This window comes from Musa acuminata, chromosome BXJ2-7 (genome assembly GCF_036884655.1).
Source record: "Musa acuminata AAA Group cultivar baxijiao chromosome BXJ2-7, Cavendish_Baxijiao_AAA, whole genome shotgun sequence".
In the NCBI taxonomy this organism is placed as follows: Eukaryota; Viridiplantae; Streptophyta; class Magnoliopsida; order Zingiberales; family Musaceae; genus Musa; species Musa acuminata.
Genome location: NC_088344.1, coordinates 1,894,182 through 1,917,727, shown reverse-complemented (window position 1 = coordinate 1,917,727; position 23,546 = coordinate 1,894,182). Strand labels below are relative to the sequence as shown.

The window sequence follows — 23,546 nt, the reverse complement described above, 5'->3', positions numbered from 1 at the left end:
GATTCTTCTTTTTCTTTTTTTTTTCTTTTTCTTTTGTGATGATTATTATTCAGTACGTATACTCGAGAACTAATCATCCATCAGCTTGCAAATTGAATGGCTCCACATTGAACAACTCATGTTGAGCATTTTGTCTCTTTTGCTCAGAAGAACAACAAAAAAACAAGTTCGAGAAGACAGTATAAATCATTAGAACCCTAAGGCAGCAGGAGCGCAGATAAATCCTTGTGGTTTTATTTCCTTGTTCTACAGTCGGTTCACGTTGTTGGATTATGGGATTTACGATTACCAGATCAAAATCTTTATCATGTGTTTGTCACTCTTTATTTTTATCTTATATTTAATTAAAGGTATTTATGTAACAGTTCTTCTTTCGTACTTACGTCATACACTAAGATTTTTCGTTCAAATGTCAAATCTATGTCGATCTAGAATCAATTGGTCACGAGAAAAGTGAGAGGGGGAAGACAGTCGTAGGTGGGGATACTAGCGTTTGCTGTCTCTGCCCACGTTTTCATCGATGCATGTACATTTATAGAGACTTGCCAAAACTCCTGCACCGGGGAGCATGCGTCAAATTCCAACCTCAGGAACGAGGACCTGTGGTCGCTATCTTAGGTGGAGGAAGGATGAAGAAGAAGAAGAAGAAGAAGAAGGTAAGAGAGCAATGCTGTTCCCATGGCAGATTTGAACCTCTGCAAACCAAAATTAGACTTGAGAAAGGTACGTCAGCGTCACGCATGGCCTGCCCCACATATATTTACTGCATCACGTCCGTCGTGGAGAAATGCATTCGATTAGTGGTCAGTCTAGAGAAATATGATTTGTAGTTGTCACCCATTCAATGGTTTTCTGCCTTATTAGGTAGTACGATCACGTCATATGAAAGCTCACGTTTCTCTTACCGAATGGTGAGCGAGAGAGAGAGAGAGAGAGAGAGAGTGAGTGAGTTGTAGACCTCCAAGTTATCTCATCCTACTTATCCTTTTCCCTCGATGATTTCCAAGGCATGAAAAAGGAGTTTCATATAATTCTTATTATCTTATCCTTTTCCTTAGATGATTTCCGAGGCATGAAAAGGAAGTTTCATATAATTCTTATTATCTTAAGTCCATGCACAATAAGGTTTGATTAGATATCTAACTGCTCTTGTGTTTTCAGCGTGGACTTTGTACCCTAGAGAGACATCTTGTTATTGAGTTGTCTTGATGATTATTCAATTTCTCATATATTTGTTGTTGATTTTGTTTATTATTAAACTCGTATGTGTAATTATTCGGTTTCTCCCAACTCTAAAAATATTATTCAAAATAATTTTTAAATCAAGCAAGAGATCGAGCCTAAAATCAAGTGGATGACAAACTTAATTTTCAATGATAAGATGATTGTATCAAAAATTAGATATCAAACCAGAGAATTGGTTGATGTGTTAAAGAATGGATTTTACACTAAGAGTTTAAATATTACGTTGAAAGGTTGAATATCATGAAAAAATTGATTAGACGATATAACGAAAGATAGGGTGATATATTGAATGATCAGATGAAATACTAAAAGATCAGACAACATACCAAAAAATTAATAATATGCCAAAAGCTTGTCGGATGAGTTATTGATTTTTAAAGTCATGATCGAGGTGATCTATGGGCCAACTTAAAGCTCAAGCTTACAATAGCCTTTGGGCTTAAGTCTACACTAGAATTAGACCCATTAGAAGGCAAAGCAAGTGGCCTAATAATGGCTTGGGTAGTGGCACACTAAGCCCAAGCAATGATATTTACTTATTAACAACCACTTTACTCGCAACTCTTACTGGCACTCAATATTTGGTATATCATGTTTCCAATATATGCTTTACTAGAACATAAATTCAAACCCTCCTTTTAGTATCAATAAGATCATAATATAATTTGATCATATGCACATCAACTCAATATAAAATCTCGAAGGAATGCTTTGCCCATATTATAGAATATTCTTCATGGTGAAACCCATAAAGTTACAGTAATCAATGTTAGTTATTGTTTATTCGAAACTATTATTTTTCATCCTAGGATTAACTAAAGTATAAGAGGGATCTCGTCAAAACTTGATCTTCATATAAATCATTCATCAAGCAAACACTCGATCCTCTCATTAAACCACATCGAATTTCCTACGCAAAAGAATTCAAATAGAGTTGGAATAATATGAACTTCACGAGTATCCATCAAATCAGAATTAATTCATTTCTTATATATGCAAAAAAAAATCCAATTACATAAAAAAAAATTCTTCAAGGAGAAATTAAAGAAAGATCTTTAGGTGAATTATGATTCTTAAAAGTGGATTTGGAGTTAGAATCATCTTAAGAAGAAATGACAAACTTAATCTTCATGGATGGATCGAGAAGTTACTACTTCAACGAGAAGTTTTCTTTTCGATGAATTATACGACATGTGATATAGGAAAAGTATTACAGTGTAATCCTCCAAAAATGATAAAACTAATTATATTATTGTTTTTAATTGAAAGCTACGAATTATTGAATTATATATGTATTAGTTTATAAGACAGACAATGTATTTTTTTCTTAGGAAAAGTAAATTACCACATTGTTTATAAAATGCAAAACCGATAACATGATGCGATTTTATGGCACGAGTTCTCCATCCAAGTGGTGGAGCTCAAATGTTTTCTTCTTCTTAAAGCTCCAAGGCAAATAAATTCAATCATAGCATCTCCATCAACCAGTATTACAAAACGTCTAATCAATAAGTTAGGAATAGAAAATTAGAAGTCAATTAGAATAACCATTAGCATATTAAGAGGCAACAGCAAGTGGCTTCTGACTCATATGAGAAGGCCATCACCAGAAGCTAAGCAATATTAAGGAATGATCAAAAGTTGTCCTTATCATACTATTAAACTATATATGACGTTTAAGCATGCTTGGGAGCTAAGTATCAATGGAACCTATCTATAAGATAACACATGATGTACTTGCAACATGTTGTTAGATACCTTGAAGCTACCACATCAGTAAGGACTACAGCGTCCTCTGTGGATATTTTGACCTAGTAATATATATCGATGTTGACTCTGTTGGATATAACGTAGATCGCAAAGCCTCAAATGAAATATGCTAATTAATTTCTTATCTTTTCGGTCATCCAACAATCAAAGATGTTTACTGACTTGTGACACGAACTCTGAAAGGACGCCATGGCGTTGAGGCTTATGTCGCGGAGAGGACGACATGAGACATATATTAGAGTAAATAAATGAAATATTAAAAGATGTATGAGTCATTGATTTTTGAAAATCATGATCGACGTGATTCATGGACTAATTTACATCATTGTTAAGCTAAATTAGAGCCCAAGCTTATAGTAATCATCAGACTTAGGTTTAGGTCACAATTGAGTCCATACCAAGCATGTGGCGTAACGATGTCTTAGGTAGTGGTATCATCATGTCCAAGCAATGATATCACCTAAATTAATCGATAATACTATTTTGTGTTACTAACAATGACGATAGTAATACCATCTAGAGTGGTGGTAGTACAATCTAATATTTAAAAATTATGATGTTGGTATCACTAGTGCCTAGAATAGTAGCATCAAAAGTTACGATGATAGTATCGTCTAATACTAACAATAGTACCATTCGTATTATAAAATTTTTAAAGATTTAAATTTTGAGTCTATTTTTGAAGTCTTTTGGGATATATAAGCTCGTGAGTTAATATGAGTGTCATTTTTCATTTTTCATCTTGGAAACTATTATTTTTCATCTTGGGATTAATGTGAGTGTTAAAAGAATCTCATCGAAAACCCTATCCGATCTCAATCTTCATACAAGTCATTCATCAAACGAACAATTGATCCTCCCATTCGATCACATCAAACTTTCTATGTAGACGGACTCGAACCGAGTTGGAATAATATGAACTCCACCTAATTAAAATCAATTTATTTATTATAAATACAAAAAATCCAATTCATCAAGTGAACACTCAATCCTCTCGTTCAACTATATCGGACTTTCTACGTGGATGGACTCGAACTAAGTTGGAGCAATACAAATTTCATCAATATCCATCTAACCAAAATCAATTCGTAGATAAATACAAAAAAAAATCCAATGACATAAAATATGAGTGTTTTGAAGAAATTATGGAGAAATTAAAGGAAAATCTTTAAGTGAATTATGATTCTTAAAGTCGATTTGGAGTTAGAATAATCTATAGTGTAATCCTTGGAAAATGATAAAACTAATGATATTATTGTTTTTAATTGACAACTACGAATTATTGAATTATATATATACGTATAAGGTTATAAGACAAATGTATTTTTTCTTAAGAAAAGTTAAATACCACATTGTTTATAAAATGCAAAAACGACACCATGATGCGAAGTTCTCCAAGTGGTGGAGCTCAAATGTTTTCTTTCTTCTTAAGCTCCAAGGCAAATAAATTCAATCATAGCATCTCCATCAACCAAACAAAGTATTACAAAACGCCCAATCAATAAGTTAGGAATAGAACATTAGAAGTCAATTAGAATAACCATTAGCATATTAAGAGGCAACAACAAATGGCTTCTGACTCATGAGAAGGCCATCAAGGAATGATCAAAAGCTTTCCTTATCATACTATTAAACGAGATATGACGTTTAGAGCATGCTTGGGAGCTAAATATCTATCGAATCTATCTATACGATAGCACATGATGTACTTACAACATGTTGTTTGATAGCTACCACATCAGTCAGGACTGTAGCGTCTTCTGTGCATATTTTGACCTAGTAATATATATCAATGTTGACTCTCTTGGATATAACGTAGATCACAAAACCTCAAGCGAAATATGCTAATTAATTTCTTCGTCATATCTCTTATCTTTTCCATCATCTAACAAGCATAGATGTATGTCGACTATGACTCGAAATTAGGCATTGTGCCGAGTGCTGATGCGTGCTAAAAGGACGATGCCATGGTCGAGGTTTGAGAGTGAGATATAGCGGGAGGTGAAAGATATAGAGGAGGAAGGAGTAAGAAAGAAGCTTAACTCTATGGCGATGTTTGATGGCAGTTCTTTTTCATTAATTAATTTTAATTTAAAATCATGATTATTTTTACATATTAGCAATGACTAATATCGAAATTTATCTAAAGTACCGTGTCGAGTATATATTAATTGATATTGAAGATCAAATTTTTAGAATAGAAAGTCTTGATTTAAGTACTCCGCGACACATGTCAATAGCAAAATTTGACACTAATAATAATTAATTTAGTTATTAATATATATGATATAAAAAAAACAACGTAACTTACAATATTAATATAATTTTTAAAAATTAATATTTATTCGAGTGGTTTTTTATTTTTGAAACAATTAAAATGGGAAAAAAATGTCACCAACCGACGATGTCCGAGGGGGTTTGACCACGAGCGCCGGGGCGGGCGGCACGTGCCGGCCGAGGGGGTCGGCATGGAAGACGGAGCACGTAACTGTGGCTACACGACAGCCTCCACGTGTGCGGACTCCCGTTGCTTGCTTCCGACGCGTGCTCGCTTCTCATGGCTCGTGGGAAACGCCGTCGCCCGTGCCACCATCCGTCCCCGTTACCCGTTAACCGGACCGTCTTTGCCGTCCCTTTGACCGATATACCCTTCCTTGCATCAACAACGTCCTTCTAATTAACCACCGTCATCGCACGCGCTTATCCAACCATGCTGTCGATATGATCGATCGTGTTAGGCAAATGCCAGCTTTTGTAGATATCCAATCATGTTCCTAAATTTTTATTCCAAGAAATAGTCAACATCGGGACCCCACATAGTTGACAAACTGTCACATCTAACTCCTTTATTTTCTTCCACGAGAAAAATATTATGATATGATTTTTTTTCAACAAATATTAAGAAAACAGTCGAATAGATCCCACCGTTGACCCATCCAAAAAGAGGAAAATTGGCTAAAACACTCTTAACAGATATATCTATTTATTTAGTTATGATAAATGAGCGAACCACCTTAAATGATCTGTTAACGTGTTTACCGGTTAAACTAATTAATATTTTTTTTAAAAAAAAAATATATATATATATATTCGTGCTGTACTAATTCCTAATTAAGGCGAAGAAGAGGTAATGACGCAACCTTATTATTGCATTTGAAGGGTAATTCGGTCATTTTACCGTTCGATGACCAGTGGCGTTGAACTGTGCTTATCACGGATACCCGCGCGTGACAGATTCTTCTTCTCAGGCACAAGAAATCGACGAATCATCCCCGCCTCTTTTGACTCCTCGCTTATTTCTTTCCTCCTTTCTGCGTCCCTCCGCCTGCAAACCAGGGTATCTTTGATCTCTCTATATTTAGGTCTCCCATTTCGCCCATCTCCCGATCCCAACCCCGCTGCCTCCTTCCCCACCGAAACCCTTATTTCTCCGCCCAATTCTCGCCGGAATTTGGCTTCCCGATCTCCAATTCGAGGCATAGAAAGGCGGAAAGGAAGGGTTTTGGAAAACAGGTAGCTTTTTTTATCCAAAGGCTCCATGTCCGTGCCGACGATCGCCCTCTACGCGAGCCCTCCCACCGGCGTCTGCTCGACCGCCCACCACTCCTGCCAGATCGCCGTCTCCCATGGCTCCACCGATTTCGACCTCAACCCCCGGGCCTCCGCCTCCTCCGCCTCCGCTCCCTCTTCCTCCTCCTCCGCTGTCTCCCAGAAGACGATCGTCGGTGGCCTGTCCCTCATCTTCTCGTCCCCCGCCGCTGCCGCTGCCACGCGCCACGTCTCATCTTCGTGCTTCGCTGGCGGTGACGAGATTGGATCTTTCCGGCATGATAGGTCGGACGAGCTCGGAAGCTCGTATTCCTATTCGTCATCGCCCTTCAAGTGCCGAGAACACAGCCCCGTCTCGGTGTTCCAGGGCCCGGTGTCGTGCAGCGGGAGCGGCTCTTCCAAAAGCCCGCCTTCGGTGAGAACTTCACGGGAGTGGAGGGGAGGTGATTGGAGGACGGGAAAAGATCGGCTCTTTAAGGGGTTCATTCGGAACGCGCTCAATCCATGCCTGGATTATAATCCCGCGAGCTTACCTATGCCGAGCGGCAGCACATTCTGTGACGAAGTGTTTCCTTTTGGTTTGGATGAGCGTTTGATCGACATGGCGCCTGCCTGTCAGCCGCACTCCAAAGAATTGCTCGTCGGGGCTCAGTCAAGGCACAAAATTTTTTATGAGGACATCGTTGTCAAGGCTTTTCATGAAGCCGAAAAGGCTCACAGGGGGCAGGTGACTATAAATTTTCTAGCTTCAGTGAATTGAATTGTCACAACAATAATCCTGATATGTGAGTTTTCTGAGTATAAATTTGAAATAAGTTTTCGGTTGATCTGAATCTTCTTGTTCTTTATGATAGATGAGGGCAAGTGGAGATCCATATCTTCAGCACTGTGTCGAGACGGCAGTATTGTTGGCGAAGGTCGGAGCCAATGCTACTGTAGTTGCTGCAGGGCTCCTACACGATACATTAGATGATTCTTTCTTTGATTATGATCATATTTTTCATATGTTTGGAGCTGGAGTTGCTGATCTAGTTGAAGGGGTATGTTCTTCTTCTACATTTAGATGACGCTTACCATCTATAATATTTGTTTGCTTATGAAGCTATTTTTAGTTGTAGGCGTATTCTTTTATGTGTCAAAGCATCATTATACAAGTCAGGTTGAATTGTTCTTATACATATACTTATTTGTGATGGTGATATCTTTGTTTAATCTGTCATTCAATATCTTCATTAGTCAAATGCTAGTAGAAGTTTATATAAAAAACTTTGCTATGTCAATCTGCTGGCCTTGCATTCCTTCCTGCTTAACTCTATGATGCAGTGTTGATATGTTTGGAATAAGAATTTTCAACGGAATCTTGATTATTAGTCTAGTTATTTGATAGTTAGTCAGTAAAGTTTATTAATCCAACATAAGCATTGCAATTAACCTAGCTCTCATATTTTTTGTTATTGCAAATATAAGTTTGGTTGAAGCTTGTATGACCTTGTATTGCATTCTATATGAATGTGGTGAGATATTGAAAAAAATTCAACTCCAATCAGAGAGTCAAAATTGTTCATATACATACTGTTGTTGTAGATGAAAAGGATGGCTCAAGTATTAAAAGAGAGGTGAAATTAATACCATATACTGATTATCCATGCATATAGATGTAAAGTGATAAATTGGGGGAAACAAAATGATATGCTGCGGTCATGTTTGTATATTCATAGAACACTGCATCAATAATTTTTTCATCAAAATATGTTAGCTTGTTGATGACAAAGTGAATCATGAGATGGCTTGTACAAGTTGCAACAGAAGGCTAGATAACAAGTGACCTCTTCTATTCTTGCAGGTCTCTAAATTAAGCCACTTGAGCAAGCTTGCTCGTGATAGTAACACCGCTAGCAGAACTGTTGAGGCAGATCGTTTGCACACGATGTTTCTCGCAATGGCAGATGCTAGGGCAGTGCTTGTAAAGCTAGCAGACAGACTTCATAACATGATGACTTTGGAGGCATTACCCATGGTCAAACAACAGAGATTTGCAAAGGAGACCCTGGAGATCTTTTCTCCCCTAGCTAGTAGATTAGGAATCTCAACTTGGAAGGAACAGTTAGAGAACTTGTGCTTCAAACATCTTTATCCAGAACAGCACAAAGATTTGTCTTTGCAGCTTCTAAATTCCTTTGATGAAGCACTGGTTGCTTCTGCCATACAGAAATTAGGAAAAGCTCTGACAGATGAAGGTGTTTCCTATCATTTCCTGTCTGGGAGGCATAAAAGCTTGTACAGCATTTACTCCAAAATGCTAAAGTATGCCATTCAAATCTCTACTTATCATTCTTTTACAAGTAGATTTAGGTATCTACAAAAATTTTGTTGATGTACCAATAGTTTTATGCCACCTCTATATTTAAACATGGATCAAATCTAACTTAGTATTGCATATTTCCAGGAAGAAGTTAAACATGGATCAAATCCACGACATCCATGGTTTACGTTTAATAGTTGAGAAGGAGGAAGATTGTTACAGAGCCCTGGACATTGTTCATCGAGTATGGCCCGAAGTTATTGGAAGATTTAAGGACTACATTACTCATCCCAAATTTAATGGGTGAGTTACTGATGATAATAAACTAGTTAGTAATCTTGGTATCTTAACTTGATGCTATGCGTTACTTCCAGGTATCAGTCAATGCACACTGTTGTACTGAGTGAAGGGATGCTTCCTCTGGAGGTCCAAATTCGAACAAAAGAAATGCATTTGCAGGCCGAATATGGTTTTGCTGCCCATTGGAGGTATAAAGAAGGAAACAGTAGGCACTCCTCATTTGTACTTCAAATGGTGGAATGGGCGAGATGGGTCTTGACTTGGCATTGCGAGACAATGAATAATGAACAGTGCAGAACGTCTGGGGACACAAACTTGATCAGGCCACCATGCCCGTTTCCTTCTCATGCCAATGACTGCCCTTATTCCTACACTCAGCAGTGTGGCCATGATGGACCCATTTATGTCATAATGCTGGAAAACGATAAGGTGAGTTTCTCTTTTGGTTCCATCTCCCAAACCAACAGCTTGTTGATAACTAACCCGGTGTTTATGCTTGATTCCAGATGTCAGTGCAGGAGTTCCCCGCGGAGTCCACCGTTTTCGACTTGATGGAAAGTGTCAAAGAAGGTAGCTCAAGTGTATCCCCTTTCAGATTCCCTGTAAAGTTAGATTTAAGGCCGAGACTGAACCATGAGCCGGTGAGCGACCCGAGTCAAAAGCTCAAGATGGGGGATGTGGTGGAGCTGATGCCGGCCCTCCCCGGCAAGTCACTGACGGAGTATAGGGAAGAAATACAGCGGATGTATGAACGAGGACTGACACTCTCTAGCCGGCATGGCTAAGGAAAAAGATCATCCTGAAGCTTAAGGATTCGTTATTACTGCAACCTGTTGTATGATTTGATTTATTTGTTGTAAATATGAACTAATTGAATACAAAGCTTAAGGCCATTGGGGTTGTGGACATGTGGGTCAATGGGGATTGCGTGTGGAGACGCTTACTTGCAAGGGAAGCGATTAGTCGCTTGTGCTCAACATGTAATGCGTTGTGGGTGTTGTTGTTGCGAACCTTTGGCATCACTCAAGCAATTGCATTATAGTATCTTCCTTCACATCCTTTTCATACATGTGGTGTTTTGACTTGTTGGTTTGCTTTAGCAAGTGGTCCTCTGCAAACTTGTGGTGTTTGTATCATGACGACTTCATTGGAATTTTTGGTGGCTGGAATCAATTTTGTGGTCTGTGTGTCAATGATCGATTCGGTAGTGAATGAGATGTTGATTTGTGCTTCACTACAATCAGCTGAGCTGGACGAGAAATGTTCCCGTTGATTTTACATGCTGGAGTACAGTGTATCTGTTCTTGGATTGACACAGTCGCAGGGTATGTGGTTTGGTGTCTCGTCTTTGACAAGTGGACGCATCGTTTCCGTGTGTTCAAAGGCATACTAATAGAATATTTGACAGCTGCTTCATTGTCAAAGAACATCTTTAATGGGCATTTGATCGTCAACATATCGTATCCAAATTGTCTGTGAAGTAGTCACATAACAGGCCATTCCGAATTGTTTACCCTTATCTATCTTTAAAGGTGGTTGTTTTTGCTTTGCGTGTCTTCCATCTTGATTTGATACATTTTGTGGGTGACTATTAAACTTCCTTTTTTTACTTAAGAGGAAAGAAGGTATAGTAAGAGAGATTAGACAAATAAATTAGAGAGAGAGAGAGAGAGAGAGAGAGAGAGAGAGAGGACTTTCAAAGATTTAAAAGGAGGATTTGCAGATTTTAGGGTGAAAATAGTACATCAAGTTTTAGTATTGTAATGCATTATACAATACAAGTTATTTCGTTCATTCATTATATAAATTATTTTGCTGAAAAATATTGCGATGAAGTTTCTTAAAACTTTAGGCCTAGAGGGAGAGGAGGATAGGAGAGGAAGCAAAAGCTCTAGCATATAAACTATTGAAGCCCTCCTATTTATAGAGATCCATTGTCAACTTAACCCTAATGGATCATCCCCTATTGGGTATTGGATCTTCATCTAACTATCTAAGCCTCTTAGATTAGTGGATCTCTATCCAAGAATCTCTTATGAGCTCTTATTGGATCTCATCCATGGGATCCAATAATTCAGAGGCTTATTGAATATCCAATAAGATAGGGGCTTTGGTTGATCTCTCATATCTGAACCTATACTCATCGCAATACCTACCATATGCATGTGACCCTCTAGGCCCAATATCAAGCTTGCCGTGAGTCATACCTATCAAAACTCCTTCTGGCTCAATGAATTATTATCTTCATAATAATTCACTCGACTCATTGACTACGGACGTACTAGACCACTACGCCGCAGTTCCTAGATGATACAGGAGAATTCAATCCATTAGACCTATCTATCCTCAGTTACTATGTACCTATACTCTTTCATCTATCTAATATCCCAGAGATCGTATACCGTGCTATCAGACCCATATGGTTTTTACTCGAGTCTCGCTCTAATCAGATTCTCCCAGAGAACTCATTCTTTCTCAATCCGAATGACCTTAGTAATGGATTTGTTTGAGCAAGAACATATGAGACATTCCTTTTATGACACCGAGAGTGGATGATCCTTTATCGACACTCAATAGCCCTCGTAAGGTTGACTACCACTCCCGATGACTAGTTGTGCTAGATCTGGGACATCCAAACCTATAAGTCTGGTATCAAAAAGTGGATCACTCATATAGGACATCCTTGGTATTTCAAGTATGAGGACCAGATACACCACTGGGACTACAGAATCGATGTTTGACAATAAGGCATCATCAACCATTCAGCATTCCGTAAGCGGATCAATCAGTGAACTCATTCCTCAATGAGCACTTGTATTGTATCCCTAGTGTTCCCACACGAGCAACTATGAGACTAGCTGCATCTATCATATGGACAGGTATACAACACACCACTCTATCCGGTTATATCAATGTTTCTCTCGAGTAATCTATGATTGGGATTATTTAGGATCTGTGTATAAAGGTGAATCGATCTCATTATCATGGTCTCATCATGATTCGATTGTCATTGCACAGATCCAAAGACATCACCATATATATATATATATATATAAAGTGATAAATGCCAAAATATAATAAGCAAAAAGACTGCATGTCAAGTCACACGTGATATCACTCACGTGATTGGCTTGCATGACACATATGACTAGCAATTGGTTCTTCCGGCGTTTCGTCTGATCCTTCGGCACATAGTTCTCTTCTTTGGCGTATTGCCCAATTAGCATATTGTCTTCTCGCAACATATGATCTCCTTAGTGTAATGTCCAAACTTCTTGGCACGATGCCCGAATTTAGGGACTGAAGCCTTCTGCCAACACGTCGACCGATCCTCCGGCCCGACGTCCAATCTTTTGACATGTTTGCTCCGGCCCAATGTTTGATTCCTCCTACTTTAATCGATTTACCTTTTCTGATTGAAGCTAGTCATGTGTCACTCAAACACACATTAGATAACAAACACATCAATTGATTTCATCATCAAAATCCGAGATTCAACAATAAAGTCATCGCTTTCTTACGTAATTAATCAGTGTCCTCATTGGTTGTCATGTCGTGCCATGTCGCCGTACTCATGTGTGACTGTTCTCACCACACACGAGTTTCTCATGGGCAGAATGCCTCCGCAACCATGCGGTGTCGATTAAGTGTCCCCGACAGTCATCCCACTATATAAGTATGCCCACACGTCCACTCGATCACGACTGTTCTTGTCTGCTACCCAACCGTTAGGAACCGTGGCCTTCGACATCCAACAAAGACTATCATATAAGCATTACTATAGTTGCTAGTCAAAGGCGACGCTGTGGTCATTTCAAGTAGCGTCACTATTGCAATTGTTTTTGACCAAGGTAGGCCGACTACTACAAGGTTATTGCACATAAGTAACAATGCATGCAATCGTTATCGGTTGTTGCACCTTACCATGCTTTCACCCTGTACAATAGCACCTATACGTAATTGTTGCTCGTGATTGAGCTAACAATACAATATTATTGTCGATAACAAACTATAATCAAACACGAGAATCTCACATCGTTTGCAAGCAGGTGATAAAATGGACTAGATAAAAAAGTAGATTGATAATATAGATAGATCGTTTAAGTATTGTAAATCAAAATTGAATAACATTTTTTCGCAAGTGAATTATGCTAATAAATAAATTTAAGATATTTAATTCAAAATATAACTCCGCATAAAAATAATAATTATGCTCCTATTATATAGAAAACCTTAATGTTAAAAGTTGAAATCAAGGATGTATCAAATTACCTTTTATGATATTTAGAAAATATTTATCTGATCTACAAATGCACCATCATCCAATTTGAAAATCATAATGATATCAATCTATTAAAAAAATCAAAAAAAAATTTCCTCTTTTTAATTTTTTAATAATTATAAATTTTTAATAAAATTTTGTCGAGATAAAAAAAATGTAATCTCTCAATAATATCACGTCACATCGTATTATATTATATTATATTTTTTTATTTATTTATATACTAGTGTAAAAAGGTATAAAATAATTAATTAAAAAAGTTTCTCCTATCAAAATTATTTATTAATTTTTTTTATCATAATTAAAAAAATTAAATGATAACCATAATTAAAATTTAATTCTATATATAATATACTTAGCCACGGAATCTAACAATACTTCCCAGTCACATCTCCAATTCTCTTTAGTCTCTCCGATTGCTCCCATCCCTCTTCATGTGAGCGACACAGAAAGACAGATCGGGGAGCTACTATTCACCTTTGACCGGCGGCGACCGCCACCGATGACCACAAATCTTGACGCTGGCCGGAAACTTCCTATGGAGCTTCGATCTCTGGCCATGGCCCTGCTCCTTGCGTTCCTCCTCCTCTCCCAAGTCGCCTCCGTGGCCGTGTCCTTCACTTCTCCGTCCCCCTCTCCGTCGCCGGCACCTGCCTCGCACCGTACGCTGCCTAAGCAGTTGGACCGGGACCTCGACGGCGTGCCGCGCCGGCCCCCGGGGATTCCCTCCCTGCGCGCGCCGCCTGATCTGATGAAGCACGGACACCACCAAGGCAGAAATCCGGTGCCGGCGAGCACTGGGAAGCCGAAGCTTAATTATGGGGAAAAGATCGGGCTGGCGTTTGCTGGCGTCGCCGCCGGGTTGCAGGTGGCGCTGGGGGGTGTCCTCGTTCTCAAAAGATGGCAGTTGAAGAAAGTGGAGCGCGATGATCGAGGAACGGCGGTCTCTTCCTCCAACCCTCATCCTTGATTCGCCTACCTCTTCAAAATGATGATCTTTTCCCTCCCCAAATGAAAAAGGTTAAATCGAAGCTCTTCCCGTTTAATGTGCAATGGACGAAATCTGGATTGTTAAGTGGGTACAAGGCAGAATGCGGATGTTGCTTACTCGAAGATGACTGAGCATTCCATGATCCGTGGATGGATCCGATCAAACCTCATCCTGTACAAATAGGGTAAATTCGATTTACGATTTCCCTGCTTTTTGTTGCTATAGTTATTTTTTCCCCTGTAATGTTGGCTGTACAAAAACCAGCGTGTGAACTTTCTTTCTTTCTTCCCTTTGTTGATAACATCTTCTTCTAATTCCATTAATCCGCATATTGTGGTAATTATTCCTGTCTTTTTATAAACTCAGTCTCTTGTATTAATTGGAGTAGAATTATTTTTCATTCTTTTTTCGTGTTTCAGTTCAGCACTTTCTTTTACCATTCCAGTAGTTGTATAAGAGTTGTGAGTTTGAAGTTTATTTATTTGACATTCATTATGATAGTTATTCTGATCATAGTCTTGCAAACACTGCAAGAATATAAGATTGAGATCCAGTATTATCAATATTGTGATACTGTTAATAGCCATTACATGATAATATGCAGATATACTAGGTGAACTTAACATTAAATGTGAAATTCTTATCAGACTTGGTGTCCTATATAAAATATGAGACTCTACTGCTAAGAAGACTTACGTACAGATATAATTTGCAATTTCTTGGTGAACTTAGTATTTAATATGAAATGATTCACAGAATTTAAATGTAATGTAAAACAGCAGCTTGTCCAGACCTGCATTTATAGGGCACAAAAATCACTCGCCGGTGGTGATGTTTGTCTATGATTGGCTACTTAAAAGTTTATTATTATGCAAATGTCCAGCAAGCAAACAGGGCCTTTGACTCCAACATGCAAGGAAGAAGAACTGCCTTTCCGGGAAAGGGAAAGGGGTTGACGAGGCTGACCAAGCATAGGTTCTGGGCAGTCGAATATAATTGCTGGGCGACTCAAGGCAAAAATTGGGGCTTCGATGGGCTTGTGACCAAGGATCAGCAGCCAATATGCACCAATTGCAGGTTGATATCTTTGTGAATGCTTATTGTAGTTTGTATAGAATTTGATCAAGTTTTGTCAACATTTGACAAGTTAATTGGATAAACTTAATTAAAATTGTGATAAGACTTATCCGGCTCGATTTTTCTATTTTGAATTAGTCTTAACTTATCTGAAACTCATGAAAGGGGATTCTTAAACAACTGTAAAGCAGGGAAATTTTCTTGAAGAGGAGGTAAGCACATGCCTTTAACTTTATTCAAGAAGTATTACCAAGTGGCAACATCTTATACCATGTGGATTTTTAGGGTGGAACATTACTTTGACTGCATCAAGACCCTTGAAAAAAAAAAATTTCACTCGACCAGGTACCGGAATGGAATATCAGATAGCTTTTGAAAAATTAAATAATATGCTTGTACAAATTCCTCAAGAATCCCTATTTGGAATTTTTGTAGGTTGTAAGCCTTACCCATAAACTGAAGTACCATGTGATAATCCAGTGTCTCTTCAAAGCTTTCTTGTAAGCTAATGTTGCTAAGAAAAATTCCAATAATGATGATTGCTGAGATAATTAATCCCTAGGCTCAACATTTTTGAACTCAGGTTGGTTAGGAATCTCGGAGTTCAAATGTCTTGAATATTTCCCAAATCCCTACTAAAACTTCAAACTTGCATCATGAGACTAGTTGAGATGATTTATGTACAAGTTGTCCGACAAAAATATTTGTAGCCAGTTATTCTCAGCCTTTACAAAATTGTTTTGTGCCTATATTGTCTATATATCTCATATCTAAGGATTGAGGAATGGCATTGGCACAAGAAATTGTAATGATTCTAACATTATTTTCGAAGATTCTAAACCTCTCCTTTGATGCTTTTAACAATGTATGTGTCCACCTCTCTTATTGCTGAAGCTCTTTGGGTAATCGACTCGGAAAAAATTATCTTTGGTGTCCTCTTAGGATGTCCAAACCCTACTTTTTATCTTAGAGGAAGCTTTGGGAGTGGAAAGTGAAGGATTAAAGTTGATGTTATGGTATATAAATGAGTTTTTCAATTGAAAAGTGAAAAAGAAGGGATGCCTAGCAATTTGTTTTTCAGTGGGTTCCTTTTAAGTTGAATTTTATGATTGTAGAGGACGTTTCTTTTTTTAACACGTGACAAACTAAAGGTCGGTTTATAGTTGTACGTGCCTCACTTAAGTAAACCTCTTGGATTGTATGGTCAATAAGATAAAAAAAGCTGATACATGGTTTGATTTATTTGATTTGTAAAAAATCCAGAGATCCTTTTAGATATTGATTTTAATATGATATTTGGATCAATAAGTCTTATTTTGATCATTGTGCCTTGGGCGATCCTGGTAACATTAGATATATTGATATGTCTAGAGGTCAGTCCATTTGAGATTGCATTGAGACTATACTTATAGATCAAAATCATAGCATCTCCCACCAAAGGTGACTATGATATCATGGCCAAACTAGTTCAAAAGTGTACTTTTGTAGTCATACCTTCGAATGATACTGCCCGTACTGGGCGGTATCAACCTGGCTGCGACGAGAGAAGAAAAAGCATTAAGGGAGAAGAGGGAGAAGGCGCTCGAAGAAGAGGGAGAATCGGGAGAACCTCGATGCTTTCCGATCTGACGTCGCCCTCCCTTGACGATCCTGATCCAGGAGGTAACGGAGAGGCGACGGCTCGGCTTCTTCTTCGCCGAAGGCCGAAGATGTCTGCGGCCTTCAACGTCTTCGCCAAACACCGCAAATGAGGAGAAGACCGCACTCTTCTCCTCGTCTAACACGATAAGGAGAAGAAAAGGAGGCGATGTCGTTGAGGCAACATACGCCTCCTTTTTTTTTATTATTATTATATTATATATATGTGTGTGTGTTTTATATTTATTATATTATATGTGTGTGTGTGTCTTCGTCGAAGATGTCTGCGACCTTCGACGTCTTCGCCGAACGCCACAAATGAGGAGAAGACCGTGTTCTTCTCCTTGTCTGACATGATGAGGAGAAGAAAAGGAGGCGATGTTGTTGAGGCAACGTACGCCTCCTTTTTCTATATTTATTATATTATATATATATGTGTGTGTGTGTTTTATATTTATTATATTATATATGTGTGTGTGTAGCAGTACACCCTAGCATACCACTCCGTATGCTCGTACCGTACCGTACCGAGCAAAGCTCGATACGTTGGTCGATACGAAATTACAAACCTTGAGTCATACTCCTTTGCTAATTATTTGAATTGGGGACAAGGCTGGTGATTATTTTTCAGAGGCATAAATTGATTAATTGTTCTGATTTTATTCCTTTCCTTGATCTGAAGCGTGCATAGTATGTTTTGATACTTAGCCCATCCCATTCTAGATGTTCCCTTTGACTTGTCCTCTGCAGAGAAATTCTTTTTCATCTGTTATTAGGTGGTGCTATGGAAAGCTATTACAAGAAGCTTGGGTGCTATATACTTGATATAAGAACACAGCTGGTTTGAAATCTCAAAAATCAGCAACTTCCAACTTTCCTTCATGATCTATATTTTTGTCCTGTTTTAAATTTTGTGACTCGGAGGTGAAGCCTGAGGATAAACATAAATTTGCACTTGCAGAGGGCTCCAAGTTGAAGATGAGGATCCTGATTCTTGCCTTTTAAGAACAGTATTTTTATAATTAGTTTAATGCTTTTATTACTTTTAGTTTTTCCAACAGTGCATCGCATGATTTTCTGTTTTATTTTTGGTAATTCCTTTGGAAGGTCAAATAAGTAATGTTGGGTCCGGTAAGAGCCTTCATTGGCAAGTCATTTTCCTGTTAGTTCAAACTCAGTTTAGGCTCCATCCTATGATCAGGGCAGTTATATTTTTCAGTTATGATTGTTTGTTGAACAATAAGGCATTTGTCAGAATTTTAATTTGAAAATGAAGTTGGCTAGTAGTGATAGGAAGCTACATGACGAATTGATATTTTGCTTGTTTAGAAGTTTGAATTCTAGTGTGATTTGGAAGTTGGTACAAGGTTCTATTTGTTAGGTATGTCTTCGAAATAAGATATATGTTATCTTTCGAAATTATTTGTGTTTCTAATCTTTGTTTTCCTGCTGCTTCTGTCTCTCTTTCTCTCTTTTATTTTCTTCTTCCTTTGCTGTAATAGCAAAGCTGCTGGTTTACCTCTCTTGGTAGTGATTTTGTTTTTATCCGCTAGAGCTGTTGCTATCTTTTAATTTGTAGCTTGAGAACAGCCAGATCTGATCCGGATAATTTTATATCTGTCACCTCTAGCATATTTGTTTACACTGTACTCATATGGACATATGTAAAATGTGCTCCATCAATGCAGCATCACTCTCTTTCCCTGTATTTCTTTCCTGTTAAAACTTTCGTAGCTGCAAAAGTATCAGGAGTCTTCAAAACATTTTTGTATGAATTGACAATTGATATCAAGGTGGTTAGTGCTTTATAACATGATTACATTTGGAATAAATACTTCTTAAGGCAACTAAGTACTGTGCTTCTTGGAGCATGATGTTGGACAACAAATATTTGAGCACTTGGTTCAGCAAATAGATGGGTGTCTCCATGGGGATTTCTTGGTCTTTTGAAGTGACTAAAGTGTCATGATATCACTATAGATATGGCAACTTCTAAAGGTTTCCTAATTTTACATGCTTAAGGTAGACTGAATATAGAGATTATCCTTTGAGTTAAAGAGGCTGATAAATAAAAATTAAAAGGGCACTTCAGGAAGTCTATTTAGAAGCTGAGTGCTGGATGCTACCAAGCAATTTTGGTGAACCATGCTCAATACTGTGCAGTAATGAAGATCTGTGTTTATGATTCACTTGGCAGATTCATGATTGTTTAGATCTTTTCATTTGTTCCATCTTTTTTGCTTTACTGTCTTATTGCTAATTATTGTGTATAAGATGCATTTTAAGCCATTAGGTGTGGTTTAAGAGGTCTTGGAGCTAACTGTTGGAGATACTATTGCTTTACTCCATTAGCTTGAATTTCCAGTGATGATAAGGAAATTGAACAACCAAGTTCATATGTGGTGAGTCACACAGATACACATCTCCATGAAGGGTTCCAATGGCTTGGATATGCCATCAGTAATCAGGACACGCATATGAACTGTGGTCCAAATTGCAGTCCAAGTGCAGTAAGAATCATGTCAGAGCTATAGCAGCAGTCTTTACAAATCTGTGTTCTTGTTGGGACCGCTGTAATGGTAAAAGGGACCAAGCCTGAGCTGGACATTGGAAGCATCCAAATGTTGCTGAGTGGCCACTGGGTGCAGTTTTAGCTGCTAGTGAAGAACATTAGGTGTATCCATCTCTGGGTTACATTTTCCCCTGGTACTCTCTGTTTTGATCAGTTCCAGCTTGTCTTTATTTATTTGAGGTGGAACTGCCGAAGTAATATGTAGGATCATTTGCACAACTGAGCTTAAACCCAAGAAAATAATAACATATACTATGAAAACTACTTACAAACCAACAGTGATCATTGACAGCTTTAGATATGTATGAATAGATGCTTAAGTTAATACCTACTCAGGTCTGCCAATTCAATATCTGGGATGAAAGGAGTGGGAGAAGGGATTCTTTGAGGCTTTAGATCTCATTTTCCTTTTAAGCTTTTGGTTACAAGACAAAGCAATTGTTGGATATGAAAGAAAGACTATGAATATGCCCTTCTCCAGACTTACATTGGCCAAAATTATATGTTATGGTGATCAATGTTAATTTTTAAGATTTTGTTTCATTATGATTCATTGATTCTTTGTATCTTTTATGATTTACTAGCATTTAGACCACAGGATTGATCTGTCATATTAAGATTGTGGAATCACATGGTTTAACAATCTTTGTATCTGTTGTTACCTTGAAATAGCAATATCACTGTGTTATTACTTGGTAATAGTAACAATTAGTCTAAACAATGGGTATCACTGTGTTATTGCCTTGAAATAGCAATATCATTGTATTCTGCTGTCAAGTGATTGCAGCTGCTATAGGTGTAGTACATAAAGGTCTAGACACTGGTGACAAAGCTGGGATCAGTCAGTCTACACTGTCTAGAATTTAAATGCTGAAACCAGAAACATCTGTAGTGTTGTAACTTTTATGGTAGTTGTCCAGTATAAAGTTCTCAAAAATATTCCACTCTGGATGCCATATTGAGCAAGACAACACCATATACAATGAACTTTTGCATGTCACATCAGCAAACTAGTCATCTCCTACTTTTCCAATTATTACTGACTGATGTGTATTTTATCAGCCTAAGTTCTTAGTCTTGGCATGGTGTAATAGATCTTGCTCACCAAGAATTACTCGTAAAGCTGCTTGTGGAAAAAAAAATAAATTGTGCAAATTCTACATGATCCTGTGGATTATACTCTTTAGTGATTTTTACTAGAGCATGTTATGCCTTATTCAAATAACTTCATTTGGATTGGAATATTTGTCGAATGTACTATATAATAGTGCAGTAAGCATAGTTTATCTTTGTCTATTTTTTGTTAGATGTATGCTGACTTCATTTTGACCCATAAGCAACTCACAGATTTGGCTTCTTTCTCCAGCAAAATAGATCCCATCCCATGTTGGTAGCCTATTCAGAAATATGGATGGACAGCAGGGTTTATTGACTCCAAAATGAGTACCTGCGAATTAGTTCCAACCGGAGTTCATAGTGATCACAGTTTATGCAAGCTTGAAAGTGACAGATGAAGTTCTATAGCGTTCTCAGTCGGCTGCCTCTTTGGTTCTTCATATAGTTGAAGAAGCTGTTCTAAGGATACATCGTAGACAAACCAAAGACGCCGTAGTAATTAATATTTATGGATCAAACACGAAACAGTGATCAGAACACAAGAAACATGGTGCTTTGATGAGCTCTTGAGATACCCAACTTGCAGGACGAGGGGCTATCAGGTCCATTCTGCAACACAGTGAATTTAAAAAGAGTGATGATGATGATGATGATGGTAAGAGAGGCAAATGACTCGAAGAACAATGATACGACGGATAGAAGAACAGTTTTAGCAGTGGCAAGTGCGTGCACCTCTGTTGAATCCAGATTTGAAGGCCGGGAAGTCATGATAGGCCACTGGGATGGAGATGGAAAGCTGGGTCTTGGAATGATCTGCCTTGGAATCCAAGCACAAGGTGTTGCTCGTCGTAGGCCGCTCATCCAAGAAATGGAGAAGGGGCTTCTGTTTGGCCTCCACTGTTGCAGGTTTCTCCAGCTTGAGGTCAGTACCCAAAACGAAGCAATGTTGTGGTTTTTCTTCCCTTGGAAGATCTATTCTGGAGTGGGAGGAAGTGCTTTGCTGAGGAACGAAGGCCATGTGTCCTTTTCCAACCAAAGAATTCATTCCCAGCGGCCTAAATCGCGAAGAATTCTTCCTTTCACCTCCTGCAGCTTCTGAGAAGTGTTCATCAACGCTCTTCATTCCGTGCTGGTACCTGTCGTTGCAGTTGTTAGAGACATACTGAGTGAAGAGAGAGAGGAGCGAGTGCAAACCTGTAGGCATTGTCAGCTGAGTTGTAGGTTGGTGTGTTATGCTGAGATTTTGAAGAGGGACACGTCTGGAAACTGGAAACTTCTGGTGCCGGGACAGGGAGATGATAAGGATGGTGATGACAGGGGGTATTGGAGGTGGAGGATTTGGTGGTGGTGGAGGAGAAGGAGGAAGGCGGCTGGGCAGTGGTGGAGAGGTTGTCGGCCAAAGACATCTCGACTGGCTTTCTTGAGCGGTTCTTGCCTCTGTGCATGTGCTTCTCACAGTACTTGGAGCCTGGGAAGGCCTCCTTAGAGCACCTCCACTTCTTCCCATCTGTTCTTCTGCACCTCCCTGGTTCTGTATCCTCTCCTTCCCTGCCAACGCCCAGTCGAACTCTGCCCCAACACACTGCCACAGACACACACAGATCCCTTCCATTTTCTACATGAATATAAGCCTGAAAACCAAAAAGGAAAGCGAAGCATAAGAAGCTCACAGTGAAGGTGGGGAGGGTAGGCTACTGTTGGTGAGATCATGGTGGTGGGTTCCAACAAGAAGCTCCTCCTGATCCGAAGGCTGAGATCCCAAGGGTTGGGGATGCCCGAGACCATGTATCTGTAGAAGAGTCTCTGCTGCTCCAGCTCCTGCCATTGAGATGGAGTGAAGGGGTAACTACTGCTCATGCCACTCATGATCACAGGAAACCTAACAGAAGCTTCAAGAGATGGTTCCCGCAGGCCGAGTCTTTCATATTGGGGTTGCAACGGCGGATGCATGAAGCATGCGGAGGAGACATGAGCTGCATTGCATTCCCATGCATGTCATCTGGGCGCAGAGCGCCATAAGTTGGATGCAGGTGGTGTCAGAGACCTGTGTGTGTGTGTCACTGCCAATTGTCGATGGTGATGTTGTCAGAAGGATGCATGTGAGATGCTGGCACGCAACCTGGGGACAGAGGTCTCTTCCCTTTCTTACTAGTAAGACTGCTGCAGGTGTAGGTGTGGCCAGAGAGCAGAGCTCTTCTGTGTCTCTATCACTGGAGCAAGCTGCTGTCCTCTGCACCCTCTTTAGCTGCTGTCTCTACCAGCTTCGTCAAAAATTCACAAACAAATTGGCTGTAGTGAGATTGAAACGTGGAGGATCAAATGCAACAGTGCGAGGATGACTGAGAGAGAACAAGGGGAGTTTGGGAAAACAAGCCTTAAAAAGATCACTCCCGTTGCCTACTGCTGTGGTTTTCGGTTATCTTCTTGTCATTGTCATGCCCAGGCAAAATAGAGAAGAGACAAGAAGACAGATGAAAGACGGATAAGATAGAAGAGAGATGGATTCGATCGTGTTGGTAGCCCACCATGATCGGCATGAGAGAGAAGTCATTGGCGTGGATTGGCGTGGCTATGGTGCAGGGATGAGTTTAAATATCGGGTTAAATCCACAGCCTTTTCCTCTACTCGATAATGACTGTGGTCGACTTTGATCGGTGAATTAATTAACCAAATTAGTTCGTTATTTGTGATGGGGTATCATATG

General features: G+C 39.0%; 2 protein-coding genes and 1 long non-coding RNA gene across 4 annotated transcripts; 2 read left to right on the top strand and 1 right to left on the bottom strand.

The window, feature by feature from the left end:
* The first annotated feature begins 6,276 nt into the window (after positions 1-6,276).
* Positions 6,277-10,220, top strand: LOC135616565 (probable GTP diphosphokinase RSH2, chloroplastic). Its single transcript, XM_065115886.1, has 6 exons — positions 6,277-7,291; positions 7,419-7,604; positions 8,408-8,868; positions 9,011-9,169; positions 9,241-9,595; positions 9,673-10,220. The coding sequence occupies exons 1-6, from the start codon at positions 6,554-6,556 to the stop codon at positions 9,949-9,951; spliced, it is 2,178 nt and encodes a 725-aa protein (XP_064971958.1). The 5' UTR covers positions 6,277-6,553; the 3' UTR covers positions 9,952-10,220.
* Positions 10,221-13,837: 3,617 nt separating this feature from the next.
* On the top strand, positions 13,838-21,222 carry LOC108953320 (uncharacterized). Its single transcript, XR_010488389.1, has 3 exons — positions 13,838-14,623; positions 15,323-19,860; positions 21,093-21,222. It is a non-coding gene; the product is annotated as an uncharacterized LOC108953320 (long non-coding RNA).
* A 1-nt stretch (position 21,223) lies between these two features.
* On the bottom strand, positions 21,224-23,093 carry LOC135616564 (growth-regulating factor 1-like). Of its 2 annotated transcripts, XM_065115885.1 has the most exons (4): positions 22,513-23,093; positions 22,037-22,424; positions 21,575-21,978; positions 21,224-21,451 (listed from the first exon to the last, which is right to left on the bottom strand). In XM_065115885.1, exons 1-4 carry the CDS (start codon positions 22,790-22,792, stop codon positions 21,441-21,443), a joined length of 1,083 nt encoding a protein of 360 aa, XP_064971957.1. In that variant the 5' UTR covers positions 22,793-23,093; the 3' UTR covers positions 21,224-21,440. The 2 variants fall into 2 exon arrangements, with proteins under 2 accessions (XP_064971957.1, XP_064971956.1); XM_065115884.1 differs by having other exon boundaries at positions 21,225-21,978.
* Between the last annotated feature and the right edge of the window lie 453 nt (positions 23,094-23,546).